A 16379-nucleotide genomic window follows, 5' to 3' on the forward strand; every position below is an offset into this window, starting at 1 on the left:
TGTTTATGTTAAATAGTTTAATATTATTAGGCAAGTTTCATATACTCAAGTACAAGTGGTCAGAGAGGACGACTAACATCTTCAATTTCAAGACTGATTAAAACACTTATTTTGAAACTCTTAAAGGACTTTTAAGTCGTAAAACGACCAGAACTCCAAAAACTAAACTCCAACCTATTCTCTGTGGTAATTGTTATAAACCTTATTTATTTATTTATTTATTTATTTATTTATTTATTTATTTATTTATTTATTTATTTATTTGTTATTTGAAACAGATTTTATGTTAAAAAGCTATACATTTGATTGGAAATGTTCAGCAAATTTAATAAAAAATAGTTTTATCACGGAAACACAAAGTTATACTGAATAAAAAACTAACTTATTTATTTATTTATTTTAACTATAAAACAAACAAAAAAATTCAGCAGTTGAGATTTCTTAAGAGCTTTAAAAATGGAAAAGACATAGGAATTAGTGGAAAAAAGTTTACATTTTTGGTGCAGTTAGCAAACTATTTGTTTTGTGAATGTGACATTTTCCAAAAAGCATATGAATTTTGTCAATTTCGACAAGTCAAGCATCACAATCCATAGACATTTGTATGAAAAAAGGAACTAACTCACCAGGTTAACATATTTATGTTATCTCATTCAATCATTCATTCATTCATTCATTCATTCATATATCATTCATTTTTTGGCTTAGTCCCTTTAGTCAGGGGGACCACTGCGTAAAACATATGCTGGATAAATTGGCGGTTCATTCCGCTGTGGCGACCCCTGATTAAGGGAGTAAGGTGAAAAGAAAACGAGTGAATGAATGAAATTGGCTAGTGTATGAGTGTAAATGTGTGTAAATGTTTCCCAGTGTTGGGTTGCAGCTGGAAGGGCATACGCTGTGTAAAACATATGCTGGATAAGTTGGCGGTTCATTCCACTGTGGCGACCCCTGATAATTAAAGACATTAAGCCGAAGAAAAATGAACGAATGATAAATTTAGTTTATTCTGGTGAGTCGTGTTACTTGAGATAAATGTAATGCCAAAATCTAAAGCATGTTGCTGTTTATGTGATGAATATGCTTAAAAACTGCTCTTATTTAGAAAACCGATAACTAATCTTTAATGATGGGTTAAACTGTTTCAGTTACCACAGAAATTACACATTTTGCGACAAATAGGACACCGCTTACGGCACTTCGGATTCATTTCCATACTATCCGCAAACAGCAGCTGACTGTCGCACAACTCTGACAGGTGGCCAAAACTGTAATGTGATTGGTTATGAAAGGCACACGTGATGTAAGTATTCCGTTACTCTTCCATCTCCCAAATAAAGACCATCCCAGTGCGCGAAGCAAGCAAGCAGCTCTTGAGAGAGTGTGTGTGTTCGCGCGCAGGTAAGCAGCTGAAGCCTGTCAGCAGCACCTGTACTGTCCTCGAGTACAGTACAAAGTCATTGAGGTAGAAATCATTAGCGGTTACTTCCTCTTCTAGTGTTGTCATTGTCTCGTAGCAACCTATGCGATTGAAACTGACAAAATGATCCAGGTTGTTTGTGTTTCGTCATTGTAATGTGTTGTTTTCCTGATTTTATTAAGACCGAGCATGGTTAGCGGTAATTTGGGCTTCTGCACATGATGACCTTCCTCATCATCATCCTCGCTGAGCATGGCGGAGTCAGATGGTGTGGAGTTCTTTGCGAATCGAGCTCAAAGCAGGTAATTAGGCATGTCATGAAGCGTCAGATGTGGCTTGACATGGGTTTAAGGAGAAGTTGCTCCAATATTCAACATGATAAAGTGCTAATAAATGACACTTTTCATTATTATTATTTTATTGAAGCATATAAAAGACAAGAATACAGGATTAAATGATAACATGTGAAGAGTTCAGATACTAAAACTTCTAAATGCCATGTGAAATTTTCTCCTAAAATGATAATTTTTCTCAACCTCCCATGTTTATGGTTAAGTATTTTACTTTAAAAGCAATGAAAATAACTTATTCATCACTATAAAAGTAAATTTTCTGAGCCTACACACAAGAGTTTGAGATAAATTGTTTTTTAGAAGAAAATATCAAATGGCTTTTAGAGGTTTTTGCATCTAAACTCTTTATATGTAACAGTAATACAAAACTTAGTCAGTGATGCAAAACATATATGAGGGGATTTATCATATTAAAATTATTAGATTGCACAGATTATTATTTTTTTTTCATTATTAGAGATGTTTTCATAGCCGTTTCTTGTAATTGAGGTCAAAGAATCATAAAATAATCTTTTTAATTTTACAGAAAGAATTAAAGAAGGTAGTAATAGACATTACTTTTGCATTGTGTATGTGAAACTTCCCAAGAAAAATGATCATATTCAAAGCCAGTTTTACAATTCAAAAAAAGAATTATGCATTTGTCAAAGTTAATAATTTTGTAAAATGAATCAAAAAACAACCCTGAGACCGGTTTTCAAAAATCATCAGAAAATGTACAAGTACAAAATAGATGTAAAAGACTTTCAGGCTCAGTGTTACAAAAACAACAATGTCTTTTTTAAAATGTATTAATAAATATATTGCAGGGATGGTACCTGTGTAATATTTTAAAATTAATTTTTTTGACCTTATTTAGGAGTAAAAATGTATTAATTGCTGACCAAATATCATCTATAAAAGGTAAAATATAAGACCCTGGAGTTTAACTTTTCACTGTTTTTATTTGCCAAATGTGACAGGATATACAGTTGAAACCAGAAATGTACATACATTATAAAAAAAGCAACATAACCATTTTTTTAAATGTCTGATGGTAAATCATACTGAACATTTACTATTCTAAGTCTTTCTAACAATACGTTGAAGGAATTTTGACTCATTCCTCAATTCAATTCGTGTAACTGAGTCAGATTTGTTGGCTGTTTTGCTCTGCCCACAAATGTTCTATAGGATTGAGATCAGGGCTTTGTGATGACCACTCCAAAACATTCACTCTGTTGTCCTTAAAGCACATTTTAACAAATTTGGCAGTATGCTTGGGGTCATGGTCTGTTTGGAAGACCCATTTGTGGCCAAGTTTTCATTTCCTGGCTGATATCTTGAGATGTTGCTTCAGTATTTCTACATAATGTTCTTTCTTCATGATGCCATCTATGCTGTGAAGTGGACCAGTCCCTTCTGCAGCAAAACATCCCCACAACATGATGCTGCCACCCCCATACTTTACAGTTGTGATGGTGTTCCTAGCTTTCACCATTGTCCTCCAAATGTAACACAGGTCATTATGGCCAAACAGTTCAATCTTCGTTCCATCAGATCAGTACATGTCTCCAAAATTTTTTTTTTTCCAGTGTAATTTAGCAAAGTTTAATCTGGCTTATTTGTTGATTCTGGCTTGTTGATTTTCCCACGTCGTCACACAAGGAAGTAGTGTGTTTGAGGTTTTCCTTAAATGTTATTCTACAGTTGTGCCTTCAATTAACTCAAATGTTGTCAATTAGCCACTCAGAAAATTTCAAAACCTGTTTTGTTCTGTTGCTTTGTATTTGTTATTTGTTGATGTTTTCTTGTATTTGTATGATTTTTGCATATTCTAATAAAATAAAAAAAAGAAAATTTCAAAACCTTGACACCATCATCTAAGCTTTTTCTGGGACATAATAATCTTATTGTATGTAAACTTGATTTTTAAGAAAAGTTATAACAGTTTCTCAAAAATATCTCTCATTATTGTACTATTAAGCATAACAGAAACAAATCTGATAATTCTTACTTACCTAAAAGAGAAAAAGTTTAGTCATGTTAACATCTGATTTTTTTTTAAAATAATGGTTATGTGCCTTTTTATACAGTTTATGTAAACTTCCGGTTTCAACTGTACGTTAATATCCACTGCTGTATAGATATGTTATATTAATGTACAAAATAAACCTGACTTAACATCCACAAAGCGGAACTGAAGTATCGACTTTTATATTTGTACTGACCTGCGGCTGTGGTGATTCACATGTAAGAGCAAGGGGCGTCCTCTGGTGACTCGGTGGTATGGGTTGTGTATAGGGAGGATCGGCTTTTTAATGTTTATTGCCACCCTTCATAGAGAGATTAAAAATACAGGAGAAGAGCGAGAAGGGATCCGGGGGTGAAAAGGGTGGCATTTTCAGGAGATTATCACTCGTTTGCATAGTGACCTGGGATGTCTGAATATCACGTTTAACAACTATAGTGAGACGCGATCCAGTGGTACATCCTTGATAAACTGTCCGACGTGCACTGCTCTCTGAAGCTCAGAGGAGCGCATGACAGTGTGTGTGTGTGTGTGTGTGTGTGTGTGTGTGTGTGTGTGTGTGTGTGTGTGCGTGCGTGTTTTTGTGACATATCAGGACACAAATCTGTATAATTACATAGGTATGACACAGGTATTACAAAAAGGAGGTGAAATATGAGGACATTGGTGAAGTCCTCATTTCTCAAAATGCTTATAAATCCTACAGAATGAGTTTAATCAGAGAGTAAGGGCCTACTCACACTATGCCATCCGTACCGTGCCCTGGCCCGTTTCCCGGATTGTTTGAGAAGTGTGAGTGCGCTGAATCGGGCTCAAGCACGGTTCACTTTTCCGGCCCTGGCCCGGTTGGAAGAGGTGGGCCTGAGCGCGGTTCACTTGGGCTTTGGCGCGTTACGCTTGTGTGTGAATGCAAAACGCGCCAAAGCCCGAAACTGAAAGCGAGACGTGACTTTTAAGGGGCTGTTTCATATGGATTTATTAATCTTTCTTACTGTTCAGTGAACGCAAACTGCCGTAGCTTATTAAAGACGCAAACTCCTCACAGCATGACAGCTGTGCGCCTTCAGCAGCCCTCCTCATTCCTGCAGCACAAGAGCTTTATGATTGTTTATGAGCGGCAAAAGTGGCGGATCTGTTCGGCGAAATATCTGACTGCCTGTCACCGCATCCCTAAAGACTGTTTGGCGAAATATTTGACTGCATGTCACTGCATATCAAACGACTGAAACGATATAATTAGAGAAATCTCCACTGTGCTGCTGAGTGAGAGCGCTTCTCACTGAACAGCGCAGCAGCGATGACGTAAGCGTGCCGAGGCCCGATATGGTGTGAGTGCGGGCCGTCGGGGGAGACGGGAGGGGGGACAAGCGTGCTTTGGCCCGGTTCGAGGCAACTGTACCTAGTGTGAGTACGGCCTAAAGCTGCACACAGTCTACTGTGATGGTTGGGTTTAGAGGTGGGGTGGGCTGAGGGCAATATAATATATAGTTTGGTGTGTGTGTGTGTGGGGGGGGGGGGGGGGGGTCATTTTAGTTCTAAAATGCTATTTTAACACTAAGACATCTCAGTGTAAATGGGGCCAAGTGTGTATCTTTCGAGAGCTGGTTTGCGACGGGGGCAGGGTTGAGGATCGGCGATGCCGGCTCAGCATCGTGTTGTCTATTGGCCATCGGCGATTGACGATGGTATCTTATATTGGCCCAACCCTACTTGCCAGTAACTTTTTTTTATTCATGTCCTTTTATAAAAACATGGTAGATAACTGGAAATCCGGCAACCGCAATAATCAAACCCTTGGGAATAACTGTGGTCAGAACCCAGTACTGTGTTCTCTGAATATTTTCAAGCGGTGGACTTTTACTTTGACGCTATTGCCGCCTTTAGCGTGAAAGCACAGTTCTTATTCGGTTATGGAACATCTGTTGTCGGTTGGCAATATGAACCAAAATGAGCATTCCTCATTTTAGGTGCTTTTTAAATGTATGCTTATGAAGAAAACATTACTGGGCTTTTTTTCTTTTTTTATTAAATATATATATTTTTTACATAATAACACTTATCACAAGAACTGCTTGTTGCTTGAGTATTTGTAAGGCTTATAAGTTCTTTCTCTAAACAGGTTCTTCTTGATCCATTCTGTTGAATTATTTAGAAGTGCGTGCTATTACAGGGATCATGTTGATGCACCAGTTTAGAAACTGAGACCAACTGGTGTAACGTCAGCATACAGCAAGCTCATCAAGTACTTTTGAAGACTTCTATAGACTGTAAAGCAAGAGGCATTAGTGTGATGAGCAGAGGAGTGGTGAGATACAATTCCTTCTCATAAAGTGATTCTCTCTCTCTTTTTTTTCAGCATGGCTGACAACAAGAATAGCGTGCTTCGTTGTACTTTCTCAGCCCCCAGCCACAGCAGCACTCTCCTGAGGGGCTTGTCTGCATTGCGTGATCAAGGTCAGTTGCTGGATGTGGTTCTGGCCATTGACAACGAGCGCTTCGAGGTTCACAAAGCGGTTTTAGCCTCCTGCAGTGACTACTTCAGGTGAGACTGTTTGTTAGCAGGAGTTTAAATGGTGACATTAATGAAATTCCACATACTTTACTCATTGAAGACTTGAAAACATTTAATGTCTTAAAAGGATAGTTCAGCCACAACGCAAAATGTTGTCACCATCTATTCAACCTTTACTTTTTTCAAACCTTTACAGCTTTCTTTCTTTTGTTGATCACAAAAAAAGGTATTTTGAAGAATGCTGAAAACCTTATTGGTTGATCACACCGGATGCGGCATGTGCAAATAAATTGCGAAATAGAAATAGACACTTGATCTTTTTGAGTTTACTCGCTTCATTTGCGTGTCAAATTCACTTCACAATAGACATGGATTCACATCATAGGCAGGGCTTCTGTCTGCCTGGTAACTCTAGCCTCATTGCTAAATGGCTAACTATGTTTTTATTGAGAGAATCGCTGTTCTTTAGGAAGGCTGATAAGCGGTGTAGATTCATTCGGCGCCATGTCTTGAGTCCATTAAATCCTTTCAGAGATGCACCCAGTTAAGAGCTAAGTTCATCAACTCCTCCGGAAACTGTACCTGGATGATGGAAGCTTTCAACGGTGCTTCCAACTGAGCCAAGCCCAGTTTGATGCGCTGTTGTCTAATGTTGGCAGCAGGATTTCTCACAACAGGCATTACATCATAATCACGCCGCTACAAGAGCATCTCCTGACTTGTTAACGTGGCGCGAATGTCTCCTTCAATGCGTAAACGCTCAATTCAGACTGCTTCGTTTGCACAAATAAAGTGGTGCAAATGAAGCAGCACGATTTTTTTGTTTGCGTGTTTGATATGCTTAAGGCACGAACTGACCCTTTGCTAAGCCACACCTGAAAACCACCACACACCAATTGTGGCTCAGCAGCTGTAGCTACGCACAGGAGGTCTGTCAAACTTTCAAGCGAGGGAAACAAGCCAAAGTGTTGTGTACATGGATTGTGCTTATAAACACAACCAAGCCCTAAAATTACATTCTGGACCACCCCTTTTAATCAATTCAAAAAAGCGATGTTAACACGAGCAAGGATGTTGCAGAATTGCAAAAATTTGCTGACCTTTCACACATCCATTCCAGAATGCAGGTAAATTCTGATATTATTAACCAGTGTTACAGTTTTTCGTGTTTGTGTATGTTTTCTTCTTTGTGTATGTTTTCTCTTTCAGACTCTCTAGTTAGGAGATAAACCGTCCCTTCAAAAAGTACGGAGACTCTTATTTTCACAATTTGAATAAAGATGTTAAGTCTTTTCTTCTTGATCCATGCAGAGCCATGTTCACTGGTGGAATGAAGGAGTCGAACCAGAACACCATAGAGCTAATAGGTCTTTCGGCTAGAGGACTGAAGCACATCATTGATTTCGCCTACAGTTCTGAAGTCACCCTGGACTTGGACTGCATACAGGATGTTCTCGGTGCAGCTGTCTTTCTGCAGATGGTGCCTGTGGTGGAGCTTTGTGAGGAATTTCTCAAATCTGCCATGAGTGTCGAGACTTGTTTAAACATCGGGCAAATGGCCACCACTTTCAGTCTCTCATCTCTCAAACAGTCAGTCGATGCGTACACGTTCCGTCACTTTCTGCAAATCGCTCAGGAGGACGACTTCCTTCACATTCCAATGGAGCGACTGACTTTCTTTCTTCAGAGCAACAAGTTAAAGAACTGTAGCGAGATTGACTTGTTCCATGCGGCAATCCGCTGGCTACAGCATGATGCTTCAAGACGAACTGTGGCCAGCGAAGTGCTCTGCCATGTGCGCTTCCCATTGATGCGATCGTCCGAGCTTGTGGACAGTGTCCAAATTGTCGACATCATGGTGGAAGATGTACAATGTCGACACTTTCTCCTAGAGGCCTTCAATTATCAGATACTTCCATTCCGACAACATGAAATGCAATCACCGCGAACTTCCATTCGCTCAGACATCACATCGCTAATTACTTTCGGCGGGACACCTTACACGGACAACGACCGTACAGTCAGCAGCAAAGTTTATTTTCTTCCCGACATCACAGTTCGACAATTCAAAGAGTTGACCGAAATGGAGATGGGATGCAGCCATGCCTGCGTATCGGTTCTTGACAATTTTGTGTATGTGGTGGGTGGGCAGCATTTGCAATATCGTAGTGGAGAAGGTGCAGTTGACATCTGCTTCCGCTACGACCCGCATCTAAACCAATGGCTTCGGATTCAACCCATGCAGGAGAGCCGCATTCAGTTTCAACTCAACGTACTTCATGGTCAACTTTACGCTACTGGGGGGCGCAACAGGTCTGGCAGTTTATCATCTGTTGAATGCTATTGTCCTAAGAAGAATGAATGGACTAATGTGGACTCCCTAAAGAGGAGGATCTGGGGTCACGCCGGAGCCACCTGCGGAGACAAGCTTTACGTCTCTGGAGGTTATGGAGTGTCTGTGGAAGATAAGAAGACTCTCCATTGCTATGATTCAGCCTTGGATCAATGGGATTTCAAGTGTCCCATGAATGAACCTAGAGTTCTGCATGCTATGATCAGCGCTAACAATCGTATTTACGCCCTCGGTGGCAGAATGGACCATGTGGACCGTTGCTTTGATGTTCTTGCTGTAGAGTATTACATTCCAGAGACAGACCAATGGACAACTGTCAGTCCGATGCGTGCTGGTCAGTCAGAGGCTGGCTGCTGTTTGCTGGACAAAAAGATCTATATCGTTGGAGGATACAACTGGCATCTTAATAACGTCACAAGTATTGTGCAGGTTTATAATACTGAGACGGATGAGTGGGAAAGAGATCTTCATTTTCCAGAATCTTTTGCAGGAATAGCTTGTACGCCCATAATACTACCCCAAACAACCACTCAGCGCTGAGCACAAAATCTTTCACGATTGCTGTTTTAAGCTCAAGTTACAAGTGCCCACCTGGACAGCATAAGTAATGGAATAAATGTCTATTCATCATTAAAAAATAGACAGCGTAATGTCTTCATTTTCAAGGCATTGATGATTTAAGGTTCGAAACAGTGTACCTAAATAACATTATAGCACAAACTGTCCTTTTTGAGATTGTGCCACTTTCTATATGCTTCTCAATCCTGTGTCATGATGAAGGTTTCATATAAGTGCCTGTGTGATTTACAATTACGACCAATAACATTGGGGCATATCTTTTTGCCCTTTTAGTAAATGCTTTAAACCCTTCAAGCTACAGGGTTTTAAAACAGGTTCTTGCTGGTGTGGCTAAATGACACCAGAAAACAAAACAAAACAAAAATGATTCATTTAGAAATATTTATAACTTCAATATATACAAAAACATTTATGCCAAAAATCATTGTAATCTAGTACAGAATCAAGTATTTTTCTGAAAATAAATAAGTCTTGACGGAACCCGTTGTGATCTTTTGAATTTGGTCTGAAGTTCAAATGGCTAGCTACAATTTGGACAACACGGTCGTCGACAACACTATGGACTTTTGCTAACACTTTCTGAGTTGGGTTTAGGTGTCAAATTATGAATACGTTTTCCTAATTATCCCGTTGATAACATGGAGTACCTGTCTGCTCATCTCAAGAACTTGGCACATGTTTCTTGTAAATTGCCTCAGCGTGTTACATACCTTGCCTACAAGACAGGTCTCCATCACCGCTTTGCAGGGCTAGCTTAAGCTTGTGCCAGCCCTGCATTACACTCCAAATAAACATGACCAAGAGACATGTGAATATGTGGGACATTTTGTAAAATTTCTCTAACATAAAAGTATACGCAGGTAATTATATGTACAGAATGCCGGGAGTGGCAGTCTGGCACATAAGTGAAATAAGGGCTGCCTTCCTGTCCAGTCTTTTTATGCTCTTCACTCGCTAACTTCCCTTCATCTTGTTCCCTCGGATGTATGTCATGGATTACATTAAGCAAGTGTCCACTACTGGTGGGAAAGCTGGATGGGTTTAAATGGATTGCACTAAACCCTTGAGCACTTGAGAACTACCCTGTTGTGTTGTTACAATCATATTGCATTCTGGGACATATACTGTAGGTGCTAGAGTGGACATTTGAAGCCAACTCGCTCCCTCCGTCAAAAATCAAGGGGTCCGAGGGTACAGGTATGTCCATTTAAGCTTCCCTTGTTCACTTGTGATAGTGGAATGCAGTTCAATATGACATTGGGGATCTCCTCCGAGGGAACAAGGGAAGGGAAGTTCACGCGTGTCTAAAAGTGCACTGGAATGCAGCCAATATTTAGAATTACTACGTGGACTTTTTACGTCAATGTAGTGCGCATTTTGGGTTTAGTTTTTTCCCCATGCCACCACAGAATCAGATTTCCTGTCAGCATAGCATTATCACTCTAACATTTAGATTGCTGCCCACATCTCCATGTCAAATTAGAATTGACTGCCAATAGAAAACAAGTTTTTTAAAAGTGCCTCGCAAAAAAAATGTGTTCTGTCTAATTGGTGCCAGTATTGACTTTTCGATATAAATGTAAAAGTTTTAAATGAATGTCCTGTAATGACTGTAATAAGAATAACAAATTAAATGTTTCTTCATCTTGCTGCTTTATCTGTCTTGCCGCACTAGGCAGATGCCTATTTCTCCTACAGTATACCAAAGTCCCTTTAAGGCAAACCATTTCACTTGGCGACCATCTTTGAAACGCCTCTCGGCCAGTATGTTCGATAATTCTGTTTGAATGCGGAATCATCAAATTCTTCAAAATTGCTTACCAAGTAAATCAAGATGTGATCGTTGCAGCCTGCAGCTTGATGACATAGGCCAGGGATGTCCAGACTCCAGACACTCCAGAGTCCTGGTGTGCTGATGTCCTGCGAAGTTTAGTTTCAACCCCAATCAGAAACACCTGGGCTAGCTATTCAAGCTCTTACTAGGCAGTCTAGAAACATCCTTGCAGGTGTGTTAAAGCAAGTTAGAGCTAAAATCTGCAGGACACCGGCCCTCCAGGGTCGAGTTTGGACACCCTGACATAGGTGATTGTCAACTACGTAGCGGACTTTGTACCACTTACTAAGGTAACACACATGCTACTGTAACGGTTGGTTTTAGGGTAGGAGGAGGTGTAGGCGATCGTCAACTTTATAGCGGACCTTGTACCGCCCACTAAGTTAACACCCATGCTACTTTGACGGTTGGGTTTAGACTAAGGGGAGGTGTAGGCGATCGTCAACTACATAGCGGACCTGGTCAACTACATCATTAAGCTGCAGGCTGCAGCGAGGACTGTCTCAAGAAATTGTCAGAAATTCACATCTGGTTTGGGCCCATCCTGCGGAAGATCAATAGTCTATAGAGATCGCTGATTGGCTCTTGTACTAGAAGGGGGAGCTTCATTCGCCATATTGGCTGTTACACTTTTCCTCATTCAAAACTATACGAGCGACACGTCGTGTGCACCCTTTAGTGCCACAACCATATCACCCTGTAGCCCACAACCATATCACCCTGTAGCCAAGCTAAGCAGGGCCGAGCCTGGTCAGTGCCTGGATGGGAGACCACATGGAAAAACTATGTTGCTGTTGGAAGTGGTGTTAGTGAGGCCATGAGGTGAGGCTCAACCTGCAGTCTTTGTGAGTCCTAATGCCCCAGTACAATGAAGGGGGATGCTATACTGTCAGCGTGATGTTAAACCGAGGTCCTGACACTTTGTGGTTATTAAAAATCCAATGGCACTTCTCTTAGAGGTGTAACCCTGATGTCCTGGCCAAATTTTCTCCATCGTGGCTTCCCAATCATCCCCATTCACCGAATTGGCTGTATCATTAGCCCCTTTCACACAGTGATACCGGTAAATTTCTGGACAATTTCCGGAAAGACTTTACCGGTATATTGAAAAAAGCGCTGTTCACACAGGCGAGGACGTTACGGAAATTTTCCGGAAAAGAGCATTCACACATCCATTCCAAAATACCGGTAAATTCTGACATCATTCACCACAAATGAGCTTTAAACGGCTGCGCTTGTATTTGTAAACATTTGACTAAATTAAAAACTCTGTGGATGATCAATATTGTGAACAACTTTCGCTGGATCACTTTCGCATGTCGAGATGTTCATAATATGTGCGTGTAAAGGCGCTCAAAGGCTGTTTCACAACCACACGCAAAGCTTGAAGGTAAACAAACAACGGCTTATCATAAGCATCTCATCGATGATTATTTACACAGTTGGCATTAAGAAGAACATATGAACATGATCTGACTAACTTCTAGCAGCTAAATGTGTCTGGAAAAATATTCAAAGGCTTTTATTCTCACAAACCGCGCGGACGTAAATGCATCTGACTGTTGTGATTGGCTAAAGCAGACGTCTCACGTCAGCACGTTCTAGACGTGCACGCGCTTATTCTGGGAATCTTCCCTCTGCATTCACACAGCGCAGCATTCCGGCAAATTGCCGGTAATGTTACAACTTCTCTTTCCGGAAAATAGCCAGAACGAATTTACCGGTATTTTCAAAAAGGACCTGTTCACACATACAACGTTTCCGGAAAATTGCCGGCAATTTTCCGGAAAGGTCTGTATGTGTGAAAGGGGCTATTGTCTGACCTACACCAATAGCTGGTGTGAGTGCACTGGCGCTGTTGTCCTGTGGCTGCAGTCACATCATCCAAGTGGATGCTGCACACCGGTGCTCATAGAGACCCCTCACCCTCATGATTGTAAAGCGCTTTGGGTGTATGGTCATAAACGATAAATGCGCTGTATAAATACACATTACATATAGTCTTTGAGTATTCTAAAAGCATGTGCCAGCCCTGCAGCTTTGAATGTGGATGTTCACAACAGTTTCATTTAAAAAGTTAGACCTGCACTTTTGTTTTGACCTTTTTTTTTTTGTAATTTATTTATTTATTTTTAATTCTCAAATGATTTCAAGATTGTTTGAATCTATGACAAGCCGTTATGAAAATTCACATAACAGAATTCTAGGTTAATCTTCAAGGCCTCAAACCAATGAATATCCAGTGCTATTCTCTGGGTAAATACTTATATATATATATATATATATATATATATATATATATATATATATATATATATATATATATATATATATATATATATATATATATATATATAATTATTATTATTAATTTTTATTTATTTTTTTTTTTACTTTTTTTATCTTAACAAACTAACTAAGCACATTTCATGACACGCATCAGTGATTGATCCATGGCAACATTTTTGTCATAATATTGCTCTGGCATGTTTTCATTTAAGAACATGGATGTGATTTTAAAAATATTACAACATTCGAGAAACTACCTAATGTTTTGGTACATTTTTAAAGTAACGACTTGCTGGATTTGACCTTTCTCCCGCTTTATATTTTAGATTTTCTAACATAGTAAATGACTATTATTAGCCTTAGCTGATTAAAGATGGAGCACATCTGGTGATGCATTTGGGGAGTCCAGCTGGGCCTTCACACATGAACAAATGGCCTTTGCTCTTATATTTGACTTGTCACAGATCAGCCTTAACCTGTTTAAAGCACATATTGTAAATGTGTTGTATGGTTCTTTCGAAACGTAACAACCGATGCCTGATGCTTTCAACCCATGCAGCTTTTATTTCTTTTAGGAATTATCTGTTTTCCAAGTAAACTCTGTTTAAATGAATTCATGACATACAATTTATTAAACATTTAGTTGTTCTCGTTCCACAAATTCCCATCTGATTTTGATGTATAACTTACCTGCATTTTGTAATTTGTGCTACCGTTTATGAAAACCTGAATGTACTTGTATGGGTAATACTTTTAAATGTGTGTCTTCCATGTGCAAAATATTGTTTGTGTTCATGTTTTTATCAATGTTGTGTCCATTATAATGTGTTCTAAATAAAAAATACAAACATATTCTCTTGTTATCAGTGGTGAACAATTACAAAGATGCTTTACTTGCAGTGAGTGTGTGTGTATAAATTCACACAGTGGTGTGAAAAAGTGATTGCCCGCTTACTGATTCACTCCTTCGTTTTTCTTTGGCTTTTGGTCTCTATTTTATCTGAGGTCGTCACAGCGGAATGAACCGCCAACTACTCCGACATATATTTTACGCAGCGGATGCCATCCCAGCTGCAACATAGTACTGGGAAACACCCATACATACTCATACATTCACACACCAGAGCCAATTTAGCTTATTCAATGTAACTACACTGCATGCCTTTGGAAACTGGAGCACCTGGAGGAAACCCACTTGAAAATGGGGAAAACATGCCAATTCCACACAGAAATGCCAATTGAAATTCCACCCAGGACTCGAACCAGTGACCCTCTCGCTGTAAGGCAGTGGTTGGTGTTCTGCAGATTTTAGAGACACACCTGAACAAGCTAATCAAGGTATTACTTGGTATACTTGAAACATCCAGGCAGGTGTGTTTAGGCAAGTTGGAGCTAATCCTGCAGGGACACCGACCCTCCAAGACCGAGATTGGTGACCCCTGCTGTAAGGCAACAGTGCTAACCACTGAGCCAATGTGCTGCCCACCCTTACTGATTTCTTTTCAGAAAGGGAGGGGGGATCATTTAGTACGATTTGCTTATCCCCCAATGACGGTTAGGGTTAGGGGTGGGGTTAGGTGCCACGCCTCCTTTTTAAAATCGTACAATTTCGTACGACTCAACTCGTACGAATTTGTACGAATTAGCCACTAAACTGGCAAAACGAAAAATACTTAACGTTTTCTCGTGAGATCAGGGTGGATGCAACAAAACACCGGTGAAGAAATTCGATACAGAGTAACATGACCTACTGTCATCTAGCGTTTCTGAAATGTTATTGCAGAGCAACACAAACCGCACGTAGAAGTATAAATGCATGACTACGCGCAAGGCATGAGTCGTGGGTCACGGCCTCCGCTTGATCCAGAGGTATAAACCAGCCTTAAGTGTTCAATTTGTTTTTCTTCAGCCAGTGAGAGGTGGACTTGCTGGTGTGCTTTAAGTCATTGTCCTGCTGCAGAAACCGAGTTTGTTTCAGCTCGAGGTCATAATCAGATGGCTGCAGAACTTTTTAAAATATGAACTGGTCCAAAATATTGTCTGAAAAATACTTGTATTATTTCTAGTGCTAATGAATAATATTTCCGGCAATGCAGTGGCGCAGTAGGTAGTGCTGTCGCCTCACAGCAAGAAGGTCGCTGGTTCGATCTTCGGCTCAGTTGGCGTTTCTGTGTGGAGTTTGCATGTTCTCCCTGCATTCGCGTTGGTTTCCTCCGGTTTCCCCCACAGTATAAAAAACATGCGATAAAGGTGATTTGGGTAGGCTAAATTGTCCGTAGTGTATGAGTGTGTGTGGATGTTTCCCAGAGATGGGTTGCGGCTGGAAGGGCATCCACTGCGTAAATATGTGCTGGATAAGTTAGCGGTTCATTAATTACGGATTTAATAAAGGGACTAAGTCGACAAGAAAATGAATAAATAATATTTCCATGCATTTATTTATTTTTTTTTTGTCTTTCTGATTTTGTCTTATAAACTGTATTGTTTTTTTTTCATTGTTTTTTTTTACTTTTTGTTGTTGTTTTCAGGCCCATAGCCAGCCTGTTGAATAGGGGTGGGGGGTTTTTTTCCTCAAAAAGTGGACATTTTTGTAGATATTCGGCTTGTTTTCTATTAAATTACGAGGATCAAATACTGCGTTTTAGTGACATTTTAAACATTAATTTTTGCCAGATTAGCTTGTCGTATGGTGATTATAATAACCACACTTTTTGATGCAACAAAAGTATTCTCTACATTTTTGTCAAAGTGCTAACTATACTATTTTACCACAAAGTGTTAGTTTACAAATGTGCATGTAAACTGTAGGTTATTACAGTTTTATAAATAATGTTATAAGCGTAGAATTTTTCATAAAAAAATAAATGTTGAACAAAGAAATATGAAAATTGTTTTTATTCATTCATTTTCTTTTCGGCTTATTCCCTTTATTAATCAGGGGTCACCACAGCAGAATGAACTGCCAACTTATCCAGCATATGTTTTATTCAGCCAATGCTCTTCTAGCTGCAACCCATCACTGGGAAAC

At 39.7% G+C, this 16379-nt stretch overlaps 1 protein-coding gene across 4 annotated transcripts; it reads left to right on the forward strand.

Moving 5' to 3' along the window:
* Nucleotides 1–135: 135 nt before the first annotated feature.
* On the forward strand, nucleotides 136–10874 carry klhl26 (kelch-like family member 26). Of its 4 annotated transcripts, XM_073915968.1 has the most exons (6): nucleotides 150–629; nucleotides 871–1012; nucleotides 1149–1303; nucleotides 1603–1722; nucleotides 6141–6326; nucleotides 7608–10874. In XM_073915968.1, the coding sequence occupies exons 4-6, from the start codon at nucleotides 1673–1675 to the stop codon at nucleotides 9187–9189; spliced, it is 1818 nt and encodes a 605-aa protein (XP_073772069.1). In that variant the 5' UTR covers nucleotides 150–629; nucleotides 871–1012; nucleotides 1149–1303; nucleotides 1603–1672; the 3' UTR covers nucleotides 9190–10874. The 4 variants fall into 4 exon arrangements, with proteins under 4 accessions (XP_073772070.1, XP_073772069.1, NP_001038318.2 ...); XM_073915969.1 differs by lacking the exon at nucleotides 871–1012 and having other exon boundaries at nucleotides 136–186; NM_001044853.3 differs by lacking the exons at nucleotides 150–629; nucleotides 871–1012; nucleotides 1149–1303 and adding an exon at nucleotides 1333–1401 and having other exon boundaries at nucleotides 7608–9307.
* Nucleotides 10875–16379: the final 5505 nt, after the last annotated feature.

The sequence above is a fragment of the Danio rerio genome, chromosome 11, assembly GCF_049306965.1.
Source record: "Danio rerio strain Tuebingen ecotype United States chromosome 11, GRCz12tu, whole genome shotgun sequence".
Taxonomy (NCBI): Eukaryota; Metazoa; Chordata; class Actinopteri; order Cypriniformes; family Danionidae; genus Danio; species Danio rerio.

Excerpts from the sequence above, each read along its gene's own strand:
- klhl26 (XM_073915969.1), top strand. The coding sequence starts at position 1,673 with ATGGCGGAGTCAGATGGTGTGGAGTTCTTTGCGAATCGAGCTCAAAGC. Across the intron at positions 1,723-6,140 it reads GCGAATCGAGCTCAAAGCAG|CATGGCTGACAACAAGAATA; the intron begins GTAATTAGGCAT and ends CTTTTTTTTCAG. Across the intron at positions 6,327-7,607 it reads TCCTGCAGTGACTACTTCAG|AGCCATGTTCACTGGTGGAA; the intron begins GTGAGACTGTTT and ends TGATCCATGCAG.